The following is a 16,523-nucleotide window of genomic DNA, read 5'->3' as shown; positions in this document are numbered from 1 at the left end:
GTTACTCATTTTTACCGAGCACTAGAGCGCGAATCGGCGAATACGGAGACAGCCGCGGCAACAGGACGTAGCGCCGCGTAGGGCTAAGTCCAAAGTGCACACATGTCAATTTTAAGAGTTAAACCATAGAAATAATGTCTAAAATTATTAATTTGTTGAACAACTTGGAATTCATATCGACAGCTAACCTGTTGTAGATGCAGATGTTACACAAATGACTAGTGGAGGAAAAGTAATCAAAGCAGCGTATGATGCTACATTACAGTCCATTTCCATCAGTCAGAACTTTAATGTGATGACCTTGAATGTTTTATAATAATTCCTGTAGCATAGTTCGTGTGATAATTTTAGGGTAATTTAGATTTTGCCAGTTGTGAAACATCTCCTTGTTTATTTCCTGTGGTCGCCACAAAAATGCGAATTATGTGTTGGATGACGAAAACAAACATTTTCCATTTCGCCAGGCGCAACTGACAAAAGAAAAATTAATGTATTCAGGTTTTTCACAGAACTTATCAGATTTATTTAGACAAAATTGTAACGGAGTAAAAGATGGTCGTGGCCGTTGTTATGCTTATTGTGCTGCGTACCAGGCATACTTCACCCAATTCGTAAACTGTGGTGATGCAAACTGAAAATGAAGAAATCACTAAGTATAAGAATATTGTTCCACTGATAAACCGGAAGAACAAAGAACTATCAGACACGTTATCTTCTCCAAGGGAAGTGGAAGTCTTACAACGCAAATTGTCGAGCCTGAATGCGCCTACTTATAACTCCCTTAAAGACCATGAACGGATTGGCCTACATTGTTGCATGAAAAGAGAACAAAGTCACCTGGTTCAGAGACGGCTTTTCTGAACAAGGAAGTGGAGTAAATTGGTACAGCATAAACATTTCGGAAACCCATGTACATCTGAGGTACAAGGCCTTACTGTATCTAAAATACAGCCATTAGAGTCACAAAGTTTACACGGGGCCTTTAGTTATATGTTTTGTAACATTTCGTAGTGTTTTACAATCGATATTGCAATTCAGCTCTTGCTGTTAAGCCAAGTTTACATTTAATTGCAACTTTATTTAATTTTAGTGAGTTTTTATCATCATGCCTCCATGGTTATGCCTTATATATTCTTCCAGTAATATTACACTGTGATTACAGTTTAATGGTCGGCTGTCAAGATCACTCTGTCTTTATGTTGTGTACTGCGGATTGCAAGCTTAAATCTGTATCACTATTTTTTATTAATTGAGAAACATAGTGTTTCATTACTTCTGAACGTTTTGAGACGTCAGAATCATCCTAAAGCAGGAAGCTTAACACGTTTGTTTGATAATATGTGCGATGTACCCGTAATGTTGGCAACAGTTGTCTGAAGCTCCGAGTAGTATTTGGCGTCGCTATTCGAAAGTGCATGTCAACCAGCATAGATGTCAGTTATTAAACCACGTTGTAAATATTATTGTCAGCTTTTGTTTTATCATCAGACGACTTGATAAATGTATGAAGTTGAAGTTGTTTGTATGTCAAAAAAAAAGAGTGTCGTTTCGCCAGTAGGAAGATGGTAGTTGCGTTCTGACTGAAATCTATGTATTTAAGAGTATGTGAATTGTAATTTTTGCATGCTAGGAAACAGTAGTTATTACACAGCACCAAGCAACAGCAGTGTTTGTTGATGGGGAGTGAAGTACATTTGACGACAACCAACAGCTGGAATAGTTTGCCATGTTCTGTAGCCACCAAACACGTCTGGGAGGAAGCTTTTGTGCATCTTCCATGTAAATTGTCATTGTGGTATATTTGTTCGGGTTTTTTATCCTTTTGCATCGCCAGCAGAGTTCATAAATGCCAAAACCCTACTGCAGATTACAGTCACTGCATGTTAAGAATAATAATCACAAAATAACCTTTAAATTTTATAGGACTTAAGTGATATCGACGAGGATTAATAATGAAGATTAAAAAGTTTTTTCTGAATATAGTATTAAAGATGTGGCACAGTTTTCTCGCATTTTGGAATTGGTTCCGCGATACGAAGGAAAGTTCAGTCCAAATTCTGCATTTAAGTAAAAATTTTATTATTGCAAATAAATCTTATGACGTTGTTATGAACAGTGATGATCCATCTGTTAAGGTCAGTATGTTACACTATAACTGTGAATATACTTATGTCTCAGCAATATATTGTTGTTTACACTGATTTGTTGTGGTAATGGTCTTTGCCTCTTGCTTCCTTCACTTCTCAACCGCCCATCCAGGTTTCTTTACAACTGCAGCTACGAAAGTTACATCCAGAATTAATAAACCAGAAGCTTGCACATGACTTTCACTTCGTGCATCGTTTGGACTTTGCAACAAGTGGTGCTGTTTGTATTGCTTTACACAAACGTGCAGCGAAAGCAGCTGCAACAGCTTTTGAAACAAGAAAAACGAAAAAGTATTACGTGGCCATTGTTCGAGGACATGTTGCTAAAGAGCTTATGGACATTACAGATCCAATTGGTGAAGACAAAAGGGAACGACATGGTAACCATCGCATGTGTCTGGCTTCTGATCCTAACAGCTGTTACGCAAAATTTGCACATACACGATTGCTAGTTCTTCAGCGTGGGCTTTATGGAACATATCCAGCCACAAAAGTATTGTTAAGGCCAGTCACTGGAAGAAGGCATCAGCTGCGCGTTCATTGCATGAGCATAGGTCACACCATTGTTGGAGATTACACGTATAGTAATAAAAACGATAGTTTACCAACTCGAATGTATTTGCATTCTTATAGGTGAGTATGGACTGCCATAGAATATTCCAACAACATTTTGCTGTGATAAATTTTTTTTATTATTATTTGTTAAGAGAAGTATGTTGAATAATAAATTTATATTTTTTTGAGGAGGGGGAGAGAGAGAGAGAGAGAGAGAGAGAGAGAGAGAGAGAGAGAGAGAGAGAGAATATGTGTAAGTCAGGGATTTGCTGAAGAAATTGCATATATTTACGGTATCTTGCCGTTAATGTGTGATGTTTCAATTCCAGACTGGTTTGTCATGCTGTAATTGCACTTTGTGACCAAAAACTTCCAGGCATTTGGGGTTTGGCTTTGCATCTGAGGGTATAAAACACAAACACACACACACACACATATGTGTGTGTGTGTGTGTGTGTGTGCACCTACTCTTCATCATATGTAGTTCCTGTCATTATGTTAACAGAGGTAATTGATGCAACCCAGATGTTATAGTGAACTACATCCCTCTGTTGAAATCGTAGGAACCCTCAAGCTCAGAGATTTCACATGAATTACATGTACCCAGATTCACTGTGTCTAAGTGTAATGTGAAGTGGAACTAATAGGGTTTTCCAAAACCCATCATTACCATGACAAACTAATAAGTCAACTGGTGGTGAAATTGACAGTTACCATACATCCAATTGTTGTTCAAGCATAGGCACAGATGAAAGGGACTATGCATTCCATTGACAAGTAATAGGAATTTATTTTCTTGGCTTCCTGCTCTCCAGAAATCACTGATTACAAAACAAATGTAAAAGTTTACTCAGTGATGCAGTCAGTGCTGTCACTAGTGTAGAAAATGGTTTTGTGTAGTGTTGTTTGTGAGCACATGGTGGGACTTACAAATGGAGATGTGCTGGCTGTCTGGTTTATGGTATTGTGTCAACAGTCTAATTCATTGGTAGATGGGAAAATGGATGTAGGTATTCTTAAGTGTGTTACACAGTTACATGCTTACTATATGGTGGCAATGGTTAGGAAATGTGAATTTTTCTTATTAGTGTGATTATATTCTTGTCCAGAAAGCAGAGATCGTTGTATTATAATTTTGAAGAAAATTAGAATGATTTGCTGGAACTAATGGTACTTGTTCAGACATATAAGCTGAACATCTTACACACATGGCTTTTGGATTTTTTAATTTTTATATTCATTTTACTTTAAGTTCAGAGCTCCAGTATACGTCTCCCAAAGTGCTTTGATGAAACTTTCAAAAATACTCGAGAAAATAGGCTTTGAAGTTTTCTGACCATTTTTTAATATGCTAAACTAAGAGGGTGGTCTGTCAACAAGCAGTGTGGCTATTTGATAGTGTTTACATGATGTGTGGGGGTCATGGGTTTGAATCGTAGCAGAATCAATTTTTTAAACAAAGTTACACATTCTGTGATCTTTTACATGAAGCATAAAATTCAAAAAGATAGAAAAAATATAATTTGTGATTTTTAAACTATACAATCTTTTATAAAAGATTGGTAATTAAGCATTTTTGTTTCCAGTAAAAACTGGATTTTTCTGTGCAGTATATAATGAATAGGAAAATAGGAATGCGGGTAAGCTACTACAAACAGCATAGTGAACGCATTATTGTGGCCAAGATAGATACGAAGCCCACACCTACTACAGTAGTACAAGTTTATATGCCAACTAGCTCTGCAGATGACGAAGAAATTGAAGAAATGTATGATGAAATAAAAGAAATTATTCAGATAGTGAAGGGAGACGAAAATTTAATAGTCATGGGTGACTGGAATTCGAGTGTAGGAAAAGGGAGAGAAGGAAACATAGTAGGTGAATATGTATTGGGGGACAGAAATGAAAGAGGAAGCCGCCTGGTCGAATTTTGCACAGAGCACAACATAATCATAACTAACACTTGGTTTAAGAATCATGAAAGAAGATTGTATACATGGAAGAACCCTGGAGATACTAAAAGGTATCAGATAGATTATATAATGGTAAGACAGAGATTTAGGAACCAGGTTTTAAATTGTAAGACATTTCCAGGGGCAGATGTGGACTCTGACCACAATCTGTTGGTTATGACCTGTAGATTAAAACTGAAGAAACTGCAAAAAGGTGGGAATTTAAGGAGATGGGACCTGGATAAACTAAAAGAACCAGAGGTTGTACAGAGATTCAGGGAGAGCATAAGGGAGCAATTGACAGGAATGGGGGAAATACATACAGTAGAAGAATGGGTAGCTTTGAGGGATGAAGTAGTGAAGGCAGCAGAGGATCAAGTGGGTAAAAAGACGAGGGCTAGTAGAAATCCTTGGGTAACAGAAGAAATATTGAATTTAATTGATGAAAGGAGAAAATATAAAAATGCAGTAAGTGAAACAGGCAAAAAGGAATACAAACGTCTCAAAAATGAAATCGACAGGAAGTGCAAAATGGCTAAGCAGGGATGGCTAGAGGACAAATGTAAGGATGTAGAGGCCTATCTCACTAGGGGTAAGATAGATACTGCCTACAGGAAAATTAAAGAGACCTTTGGAGATAAGAGAACCACTTGTATGAATATTAAGAGCTCAGATGGAAACCCAGTTCTAAGCAAAGAAGGGAAAGCAGAAAGGTGGAAGGAGTATATAGAGGGTCTATAAAAGGGCGATGTACTTGAGGACAATATTATGGAAATGGAAGAGGATGTAGATGAAGATGAAATGGGAGATACGATACGGCGTGAAGAGTTTGACAGAGCACTGAAAGACCTGAGTCGAAACAAGGCCCCCGGAGTAGACAATATTCCATTGGAACTACTGGCGGCCGTGCGAGAGCCAGTCCTGACAAAACTCTACCATCTGGTGAGCAAGATGTATGAAACAGGCGAAATACCCTCAGACTTCAAGAAGAATATAATAATTCCAATCCCAAAGAATGCAGGTGTTGACAGATGTGAAAATTACCGAACTATCAGCTTAATAAGTCACAGCTGCAAAATACTAACACGAATTCTTTACAGACGAATGGAAAAACTAGTAGAAGCCAACCTCGGGGAAGATCAGTTTGGATTCCGTAGAAACACTGGAACACGTGAGGCAATACTGACCTTACGACTTATCTTAGAAGAAAGATTAAGGAAAGGCAAACCTACGTTTCTAGCATTTGTAGACTTAGAGAAAGCTTTTGACAATGTTGACTGGAATACTCTCTTTCAAATTCTAAAGGTGGCAGGGGTAAAATACAGGGAGCGAAAGGCTATTTACAATTTGTACAGAAACCAGATGGCAGTTATAAGAGTGGATGGGCATGAAAGGGAAGCAGTGGTTGGGAAGGGAGTAAGACAGGGCTGTAGCCTCTCCCCGATGTTGTTCAATCTGTATATTGAGCAAGCAGTAAAGGAAACAAAAGAAAAATTCGGAGTAGGTATTAAAATTCATGGAGAAGAAATAAAAACTTTGAGGTTCGCCGATGACATTGTAATTCTGTCAGAGACAGCAAAGGACTTGGAAGAGCAGTTGAATGGAATGGACAGTGTCTTGAAAGGAGGATATAAGATGAACATCAACAAAAGCAAAACAAGGATAATGGAATGTAGTCTAATTAAGTCGGGTGATGCGGAGGGAATTAGATTAGGAAATGAGGCACTTAAAGTAGTAAAGGAGTTTTGCTATTTGGGGAGCAAAATAACTGATGATGGTCGAAGTAGAGAGGATATAAAATGTAGGCTGGCAATGGCAAGGAAAGCGTTTCTGAAGAAGAGAAATTTGTTAACATCCAGTATTGATTTAAGTGTCAGGAAGTCATTTCTGAAAGTATTCGTATGGAGTGTAGCCATGTATGGAAGTGAAACATGGACGATAAATAGTTTGGACAAGAAGAGAATAGAAGCTTTCGAAATGTGGTGCTACAGAAGAATGCTGAAGATTAGATGGGTAGATCACATAACTAATGAGGAAGTATTGAATAGGATTGGGGAGAAGAGAAGTTTGTGGCACAACTTGACCAGAAGAAGGGATCGGTTGGTAGGACATGTTCTGAGGCATCAAGGGATCACCAATTTAGTATTGGAGGGCAGCGTGGAGGGTAAAAATCATAGAGGGAGACCAAGAGATGAATACACTAAGCAGATTCAGAAGGATGTAGGTTGCAGTGGGTACTGGGAGATGAAAAAGCTTGCACAGGATAGAGTAGCATGGAGAGCTGCATCAAACCAGTCTCAGGACTGAAGACTACAACAACAACAACAACAACAACATATAATTAGAAATAATAAGACATGCATTTTTCATAAAATCATAATTAGATGTGTTAATTAGCGTATATTTGATGAAGTTTATATTAAAATGACAGGTATTCAAAGTGAGTGGAAAAAAACAGACTGAAAGAAGACTCGATTTAGCAATTACAAGTCTTGTGTGCTTTATGTCTTCTACGCGTCACAGAAATGCTAGTAGAACATGAACCTATGTTTAAAAATTTGATTCCATGTGGAATTGAAGCCAGGCCACCCACACACTGCTTGTTGAATAATATGTAACATATTTTAGCATATTAAACATGATTGGAAAACTTCAAAATCAATTTTCTCAAGAATTTTTGATAGTTGCATTGAACTGATTGGGGGGAGGGGTATATTTGAGTTCTGAACTTCACGTATTATAAATATAAAAAATTACAAAAATCTGATTGCCATGTGGTCCCCTTATTGATCGTGAATGAAAGTAACAATTATAGGTCTGATCTCTCTGCATGAAAATCTTGTAACAAATATTTACTACACTTCAGCCAGTGATAGGTAAAGTTTTCATCAACCCGAAGGTTTGATTGAACACCATGGCGCTGTATTAGGCATGACCCTATTGGAGATGGTATACTACTGCATTCCTCCAACCTTTTAACTGCCATATCTAGCCAGTTGCAAGAGACCTATAGTGTAACATATACTCCGAAACTATGTTGCTACTCAGTATTTTTAACTGTAGCAAACTTTGCCAAAGGTGAAAATAAATTACATATAAAAACCCTAGGACTAACTGCTTCCAAATGTATGGCAGCAAGTTCTTTGTACCTGAGCATGGTACCGAGCGAGGTGGCGCAGTGGTTAGCACACTGGACTCGCATTCGGGAGGACGACGGTTCAATCCCGTCTCCGGCCATCCTGATTTAGGTTTTCCGTGATTTCCCTAAATCGCTTCAGGCAAATGCCGGGATGGTTCATTTGAAAGGGCACGGCCGATTTCCTTCCCCATCATTCCCTCGCCCAAGCTTGCGCTCTGTCTCTAATGACCTCGTTGTCGACGGTACGTTAAACACTAATCTCCTCCTCCCCCTCCTGAGCATGGTGCAAGGCTACAACAAAATTTAAATGCTGTAGCATTAGCAGTTAGGTGTGCCTCTGTATATTATTATTATTATCATCATCATCATCATCATCATCATCATCACTTATTTATTTACCTCGAGACGCTGTAGGATCACGCAGAGCATTCTGCTTCATTTTAGCATTCTTTCTGACCTTCCACGATTTTCTCATTTTTTTCTTCAGCGAGTCTCTTCCCATCTTCAGTCACTGATTTCTTTGAGACTTCACTCTCTGACCTAACATTCCACTTTCTGTCTTGAATTTCTATTGGATCTCTTTTTTTTTTTTTGTGCTTTTTCTAGGCCAGGTTTGACTTGTGTGATCCATCATGTTGTTGACTTGACCACTTGTATATGTGTCAGAATCCTGTTGGTGAATGTGGTTGGTGGTAGCTTGCTGATGTGCCCTTAGCGATTTCGGCATTCTTTTTCTGACTGCTGCTAGGTTTGACATCTTCTCTGTGATTGTCATAGAGTGTAATGTGTATCCTTCTTCTATCAGCTTTGGGGCAAGAATTTTTCTCCTTGTTTTGCGTTCTCCCTACAGTATGCTTTCCATTTTACGTTTCATATGGAATATTAGTGTCTTACTTGCATATAGTATTTCAGGCTTGATTACTGTGTTGTTGTATCTCATCTTTGTTTGAATGGACATGCGTTTATTATTATACATGTCTTGCATTTTGCCGTAAGCTCTATTCATTTTTTGTGGTAGAGTCTCCCATGAGATGTTTTCTGCTCTTGTAGGTTGAAATATTTCACCTAGATATTTATAATGTGTAACTCTTTTTGTCTTGCTGTATTTTGTGTAATTTTTGGGCATTTAATTTTGAGAAGAAGAATTCAGACTTCTGGAAAGATATTGGCAGGCTTACTTTTCTGCACATTCTTTTAGTATTTCTATTTGTCTGGTTGCTGTTGATTCATTATCAGAATGTGTAGACACGTCATCAGCAAAAGCTGTGTTTGAGATTTCTATCTTGTCCCAGGTTGTGTTGGTTTCCAGTGTCCTTGGATTTTCAGCTCTTTTTCACATTCCCTCATTACTTTGTCAAGGATCAGGTTGAACAATCGTATTTATTTATTTCCCCCCTCTCTCCTGTTGCATTTGCAAATGGTGTGCAGGAACAATTAACTAATGGGAAGCTTGTTTTCAATCTCAAATTTCTCTCGTTTTACTATTGTGGTCTTTCACAAGCCACATGTGGGGAGGGAAGTAACATGTTACTTGACTCTTGTTGGAAAAGACACTGTTGCTTCGATCCTGAGTAGTTCTTTCTGCAGTTTTCTGTTGTGGCATCTTTCATACATACAATAATATCAGTACCAAACAACCACATTGAGCCTCCAGTGTTATACTCCTAGTCATTTTTATGTATCAACAAGAGTAAAAGTCCTATAACACCCTCTTGGAGTACACATGGGGGGAAAAAAAATAAAAAATAAAAAAATTATTTTTTACACCAGATGATTTCTCCACATTAAGAGTAGCATGCAGAGTTATATGTACTAAGAGACTGTCAAATCAATCCCAGAGTTTGTTGCATAATATGTAACATCGAATTTCGTTCACTGTGTGATCATTCAGAACTTTTTTTATTATTATTTAGTTTGGCATCAAGGATACATTACTTGAATTGAACAGCAATGATGTTACTGGTAACACAATATGCATATACTACAAATAGAATAGATTACATTCATTTATGGTAATAAAAGTTTTAGATTAGATCGATAAATCAATAATATACATATGGATAAAATCACTAGGATGAGTTACATGTAAAAGAGAAAATGTGGTTTTTATAAACAGTAATATTGACAAACAGATCTTCAAGTTGTAATAAAAACTATAGGTTAATATCTAAAGTATCCAGCCAGAAGATTGCTTGTTCAGAGACCTCATGTATGCTGGTCAGAGTTCCAGCATATTTCCGTAGGGGACACTCTGTGACTATGTGGTGTATTGTTTGTCGTTGGTGTCCGCAGTCACACTTGGCACTTTCAGCAATTCCCCACTTATGCTTCAAGTCCTGGCAATTTCCGTGCTTGGTGCGTATGCGATTTAGGGTGGTCCACGACCTCCTAGGTAAGTGGAATCCAGGAGGGACTCGTGTATGATCAGCAATGAGACCTGCAGAATCGGGATTGGCTGCAAACCACTCTTCCCGCCATGCTGTTTCTGGTTGGAATCCTTCAGAAGTAAGCCTTTTTCCAAGTCTCCAGGAGGGTTTCCTGGACTTAAGACGTTGCCTTTGAGTGGCATCACAGTCCTGGTGTAGCAGTAACTCGGGATTCTTGGAGCATTTCTCCCATTCCCTTTTCAACGCTGCTTGACGTCATAACTTCGGTGGTGCAATATTAGACAGAACAGGTAGCCATTCTGTGGGTGTGGATTTTATTGTCCCGGATACGCTTCTCATGGCTACATTCAGCTGCGTGTCTACCATGGCTGTATGAGCGCTGTTCAGCCATACTGGGCTGCAATATTCCCCAACAGAGTATAGAAGTGAGAGGGCAGTTGTTTTGAGTGCTGATGCCTTAGGTCCCCAGCTTGTTCCGGAGAGTTTGTGTAATATATTGTTTCTGGTTCTCATTTTTAAAGCTGTTTCAGTTAGGTGTTTTCTATATGTTAGCGAACGATCCAAGGTCACGCCGAGATATTTTGGGAATGGGTTATATGACAGCAACTGATTTCTAAAGGAAATTTGCGGTTTATAGCGAGCATGCCTATTACTCAGATGGAAGGTTGAGGATTCAAAATTCATCTAGAATTCGCAGATCCTGAGTGAGGGTCATTTCTGAAGTTGTAAAACCGTTAGCCTGTGTCACCAAGGCTATGTCATCAGCATAGATAAATGTTCTTGCTTTCGTTTCTGGCAAGTCAGCGACATATAAATTGAAAAGTAGGGGGGCCAATACTGATCCTTGTGGTAGTCCGTCATTTAAATTGTATACCTTGCTTACTTGATCTTTTAGGTGAACTTGGAATTTCCTGTTCGACAGCATGTTATTGAGTAGTTGTTCAATTCCTTTACATGGAATTATTCTTAAGAACTTAAGAAGCATGCCTTTCCGCCACACTGTATCATATGCTGATGTTAGGTCAATAAACACGGCCATTGTTTTCTTCAGGTCTTCGAAGCCCTTCTCTATGTATGTTGCCAACGCTAGCACTTGATCACTACAACTGCGGTCTCGTCTGAAGCCAGCCTGTTCGACAGGAATGTGTTTCAGGATAGTTGGTGCAATTCTATTATAGAGTACTCTCTCCAGCAGTTTATAGCAGACACTTAGAAGTGCAATGGGTCTATAGTCTTCAGGATTGTTACCAGATTTTGACGGTTTCAGGATGGCAATTATTTTAGTTTTCTTTAAAGATTTGGCAGTCTTCCTGTTGCGAGAATTTCATTAAACAGTGCAGTTAGCCACTGCACTGCACCTTGGCCAGGATGTTTAAGGAACTCCGGGTATATACCATCACAACCAGCTGCTTTACCAGATTTCAGAGTATCTAGGGCTGAAACAACTTCGGCTGCAGAGATTTTCTGTGCAAATTCGGAAGGCTGTGCTTGAGACATTTTAGACTTTAGCTCATGTTTTATTTCTTTGGCTTTCTGTTTGTTGTCGTTGCTTGGTGTTCTTGTAATATTAACAATCCTGGCTGCTATTTTGTTAGGATTTATTTTGTCTGATAAGATATTAACTTTTGTGGCACTGCCAAGCTTTCTTAATAAATTCCAAGATTTCTTAGCAGCGTTTCCATATGGAAAGACATGTTTTCAGTTGTTTCCATCGATTTCTTTTGCCTAGCTGAATCTAGGGCCGAAATCAATTCATCTGCTACCTTGGTGTCTCGAGTCGTTTTAAATTCGTCATACAGTTCTTGACATCTAGGGCTCCATCCAGGAATGTACTTCTCTCTGTAGCCTCTTGGAATATGTTTTCTGGCAATGGAATGAATTAGTCTAACAAAGCGGTCGTAGTGCCTAACTTTAGGTGGAATAAACTGAATAATATGATCAACCTCTTCAGAGAATTTTTCCCATTTGGCTTTTTGGAAGTTCCATCGTGGCTTTGGTATAGACTTCACAACTGGGATTTCGAGTCCAATTTTCACCAGTACAGGTTGGTGTTGGCTTCTAGGGAAATCACTGAGCACCTTCCTGCTGCTCTGCAAGGGTAATCCTTTGTTGTTAGTGGTAACGAAACAGAGATCGGGAGTGTAGTCCTGAGCCCATCTAGCTGGGCGGAATGTCCCTTTGTCCTTCCCGTCAAATAGTAAGAAAAGGCGTTCCATTTCAGCCCATTCTGATACTTTCTCACCATCTTCATTCGTGGTGCTGTAGCCCCATTGTGTGTTATGGCCGTTGAAGTCTCCAATTACTATTCCTGGATGTGGAATATTTTGAGCAGCTTCATTTACCCATGGTTGTGCTGGGGACTTATAGATGTTCACAATCTCTGTGTTGGCGACTTTCAGCCTGATGGTATGGATGTTATTCTCCGTTTTTCTTTGGACATATATTACCTCTTCAACATCATTCTTGATATATGTTGCAGATCCGTAACTTGCATGGTATGTCGCAGCAGCTAACGTGTAGCCAGGGAGCTTACACCTGGAATGAAGTTGGGTTTCGTCTGAGCGGTGGGTTTCCTGTAGTGGAACAACGTCCACCTTGTTTTCAATCAATATTTGAGTGAGATCCTCACTTTTTGCTCTGCTTGTTCCATCTATGTTTAGCTGTAAGAGCCGGAGGGTATTCCCTAAGTCCTTTGTCAGGTAGTTCTTGGCAGAACTATTTTGCTTCATTGCTATGTATCCTCTAACAGCTGGGATATCCTAAGGTAATTTGTAACCACCAGAGGTCCAGCAGCCTATATCTGTAGATTATTTAGATTCAGAACTGAATCTACATCTTCATCTATACTCTGCAAACCACTGTGAAGTGCATGACAGAGGATACACCCTATTGTATCAGTTATTAGGGTTTCTTCCCATTCCATTCACGTGCGGAGCATGGGAAGAATGATTGTTTGAATGCCTCTGTGCATGCAGTAATTACACTAATCTCATCCTCACGATCCCTGTGTGATATGTAGCAGGGTGTTAGTATATTCCTAGAGTCATCATTCAACACCAGTTCTAGAAACTCTGTAAAGAGGATTTCTCGGGATAGTTAACGTCTATCTTCAAGAGTCTTCCAGTTCAATTCGTTTGGTATCTCAGTGACACTCTTCTTTGGATCAGACCAACCTGGGACCATTCATGCTGCCCTTCTCTGTATATGTTCAGTATCCTCTGTTAGCCCCATCTGGTATGGGTCCCACATACTTGAGCAATATTCTAGAAATGGTCATGAAACTTCCCCATTGGTCTACCAATAAACCGAAGTCTACCATCTGCTTTACGCACAACTGAACCTATGCGATCATTTCATTTCATATCCCTACAAAGTGTTACACCAAGGTATTTGTACGAGTTGGCCGATTCCACAGTTACTCATTGATATTATAGTAATAGGACACTTTTTTTTTTTTGAGATTTTACATTTTGAACATTTAGAGCAAGTTACCAATCTCTGCACCACCTTGAAGTCTTATCAGGATCTGACTAAATATTTATGCAGCTTCTCTGAGATAGTACTTCATTATAGATAACTGCATCATCTGCAAAAAGTCTGAGGTTGCTATAAATATTGTCTGCAAGGTCATTAACTTACAACGTGAATAGCAAGGGTTCCAACACACTGGCGTGGGGCACACTAGTAGTTACTTCTACATGTGATGATGACCCTCCATACGAAATATCATTCTGTGTCCTCCCTACCAAAAAGTCCTCAATCCAGTCACAAATTTCATGATACCCTCCTATGATCATATTTTTGACAATAAATGTATGTGCAGTACTAAGTCAAATGCTCTTTGGAAATCGAGAAGCATTGAATCTACCTGGTTGCCTTGACACAAAGCTTCCATTATGTCATATGAGAAGAGTATGAGTTGGATTTCACATGATCAATGTTTGCAGAATCCACGCTGGTTATCACTGAGGAAGCCATTCTGTTCAAGATACCTCATTATGTTTGAGCTCAGAATATCTTCTAAGATTCTACAACAAACTGATGTCAAGGGTCTTTAATGGTAGTTTTGTGGCTCAATTATTCTACCCTTCTTTTAGACTGGTGTGGCCTGTGCATTTTACCAAAACCAGGCACGGTTCTTTGTTAGAGGGATCTTTGATAGACTATAGCTAGAAGAAGAGCTAACTCAGCCAAAAATGCAGTATAGAATCTGACAGGGATTTCATTGGGGCCTATAGTTTTGTTCAATTTTATTGAGCTCAGCTGTTTCTCCACACTGCTGACACAAGTATCTATTTCACTCATCTTTTTAGTGGTATAAGGATCAAATTGGTGCAATGCCCCCAAGTTTTCCCTTGTAAAGGATCATTTGAAAACAGAGTTGTGCATTTCTGATTTTGCTTTGCTATCCTCAATTTCTGTACCTGCCTCATTCACTAGGGAGTGGAGATTATTTTCGGTGCCACTGACATCATTTATATATGACCAGAATTTCTTTGGGTTTAGTGAAATGTCATTTGACAATATTCTTCTGTGGTAGTCATTGAAGGCATCACAGATTGCTCCCTTGACAGCCAAACATGTTTCATTCAACATCTCTATACCTGTAGCCCTATGCTTTATTTTACGCCCATTAGAGGAGTTTGTGGCACAACTTGACTAGAAGAAGGGATCGGTTGGTAGGGCATATTCTGAGGCATCAAGGGATCACCAATTTAGTATTGGAGGGCAGCGTGGAGGGTAAAAATCGTAGAGGGAGCCCAAGAGAGGAATACACTAAACAGATTCAGAAGGATGTAGGTTGCAGTAGGTACTGGGAGATGAAGAACCATGCACAGGATAGAGTAGCATGGAGAGCTGCATCAAACCAGTCTCTGGACTGAAGACCACAACAGCAACAACAACAACATGCAGTAATCTCTGTTTCTTTAGAAGTTTCCTTACAGTGACTGTATACCATGGAGGTTCCCTTCCATTATGAACAGTTATACTGGGTACATATCTATCCAGTACATGGTCAACTATTCTTTTAAACTTGAGCTGTAGTTCCTCTACATGCTCCTGCCCTGTGCTGAAAGTTCAAAGTTCCCCAAAGAGGTATGAGACAACTGATATTTTATTTAGGATACTGAATGTATATATCTTCCTGCTTATTTTAGTTGTCCTTTGTACTTTGATAATCATTGTTGCCACGATTACGTCATGATCACTGATACTACTTTTGATGTGGATATCCTCAAAAAGGTTAGGTCTGTTTGTTGCCATTAGAGCCAATATATTTTCATTATGAATGGGGTTTCTAACTATCTGATCTAGGTAGTTGTCGGAGAAGGCATTTAGTAATGTTTCACATGCTGTCTTATCATGCCCACCATTAACAAAAGGCAATTTTCCCAATTAATTATTGGGTGATTAAAGTCTCCAGTGATTGCAGTATGATTGGGGAACTGACATACAAATGAACTGAGCTTTTCTTTGAAGTTTTCGGTTACATTAGGAGATGAGTCTGGTGGGTGATAGAAGGATCCAATTACCGTTTCATGCCCACCCTGTTTTATGCAGCTCCAATTTATATCTCAGTGGATTTGAGTTTCCTGTCTACTGTAACAAATACACCACTTCCATGTCCTATTTGTCTATCCTTTCAATATACACTAAAATTTTCTCCAAAAATCTCACTGCTGTCAATTTCAGGTTTCAACCAGCTTTCTGTATCTAGTATTATGTGAGCTTCACTGACTTTCAGGAGCACTTCAAACTCTGGCATTTTATGTGAATGGTTGAAAAACTGATACTTCTGGGTTTCCTACAGCTATCGTTATCTGGGATGGATGGAGTCACCTAATGTAAAAAAAAAAAAAAAAAAATTCTTGTGCGCATCCCAAACGCAGTCAGCTACCTGAGTAGCAGCTTCTTATGGGTGGTGCACACCTGACCCCTTTAGGGGCACCCTACAGTTCACAACACTATTTCACAAGCACAGGAAGTGCAGCCTAGCTGTCAAAGAACCTCCGATGTCTCTAGTTCAGTTCTTCCACTTGTCTCAGAGCCAAAGGCCCCCGATTGGTTTTGGAGACAATGCTGAAAATTGTGAGCTTTGTTGAAACTTCATGCACAAGGCTGATCTTCTCAGTATTATCTGCCACTTGTTGGAATGACCTAAGTATGACCTAAGAGCCCAGATGACAGGCATGGAATGTTTTTTAGAAGTTTAGAGACTTGACTTTGACCTGGGCACAGCTACCTATTGCATTATGGATCTCGTGGATAGACAGTGTGAGCTGTGTTTCATAAGATTACTGATTACAGAATCCATGTTGAACATGGAGTGAACAATAATGGG

The 16,523-nt window shown here is 39.2% G+C and overlaps 1 protein-coding gene across 4 annotated transcripts in view; it reads left to right on the top strand.

Moving 5' to 3' along the window:
• Positions 1–1,396: 1,396 nt before the first annotated feature.
• LOC124723096 (RNA pseudouridylate synthase domain-containing protein 1-like) overlaps positions 1,397–16,523 on the top strand; it is a 31,375-nt gene continuing 16,248 nt past the window's right edge. For all 4 annotated transcript variants that reach the window (XR_007006502.1, XR_007006501.1, XR_007006503.1 and 1 more), the window contains exons 1-2: positions 1,397–2,135; positions 2,260–2,780. Coding sequence is in view for 1 of the 4 variants with exons in the window: in XM_047248273.1 (XP_047104229.1) it covers positions 1,953–2,135; positions 2,260–2,780 (704 nt within the window). In the remaining 3 variants the exon portion in view is untranslated. The remainder of the gene's footprint in view (positions 2,136–2,259; positions 2,781–16,523) is intronic.

The sequence above is a fragment of the Schistocerca piceifrons genome, chromosome X (genome assembly GCF_021461385.2).
Source record: "Schistocerca piceifrons isolate TAMUIC-IGC-003096 chromosome X, iqSchPice1.1, whole genome shotgun sequence".
Lineage (NCBI taxonomy): Eukaryota > Metazoa > Arthropoda > Insecta > Orthoptera > Acrididae > Schistocerca > Schistocerca piceifrons.
This window is presented reverse-complemented; position numbering and strand designations above follow the sequence as displayed.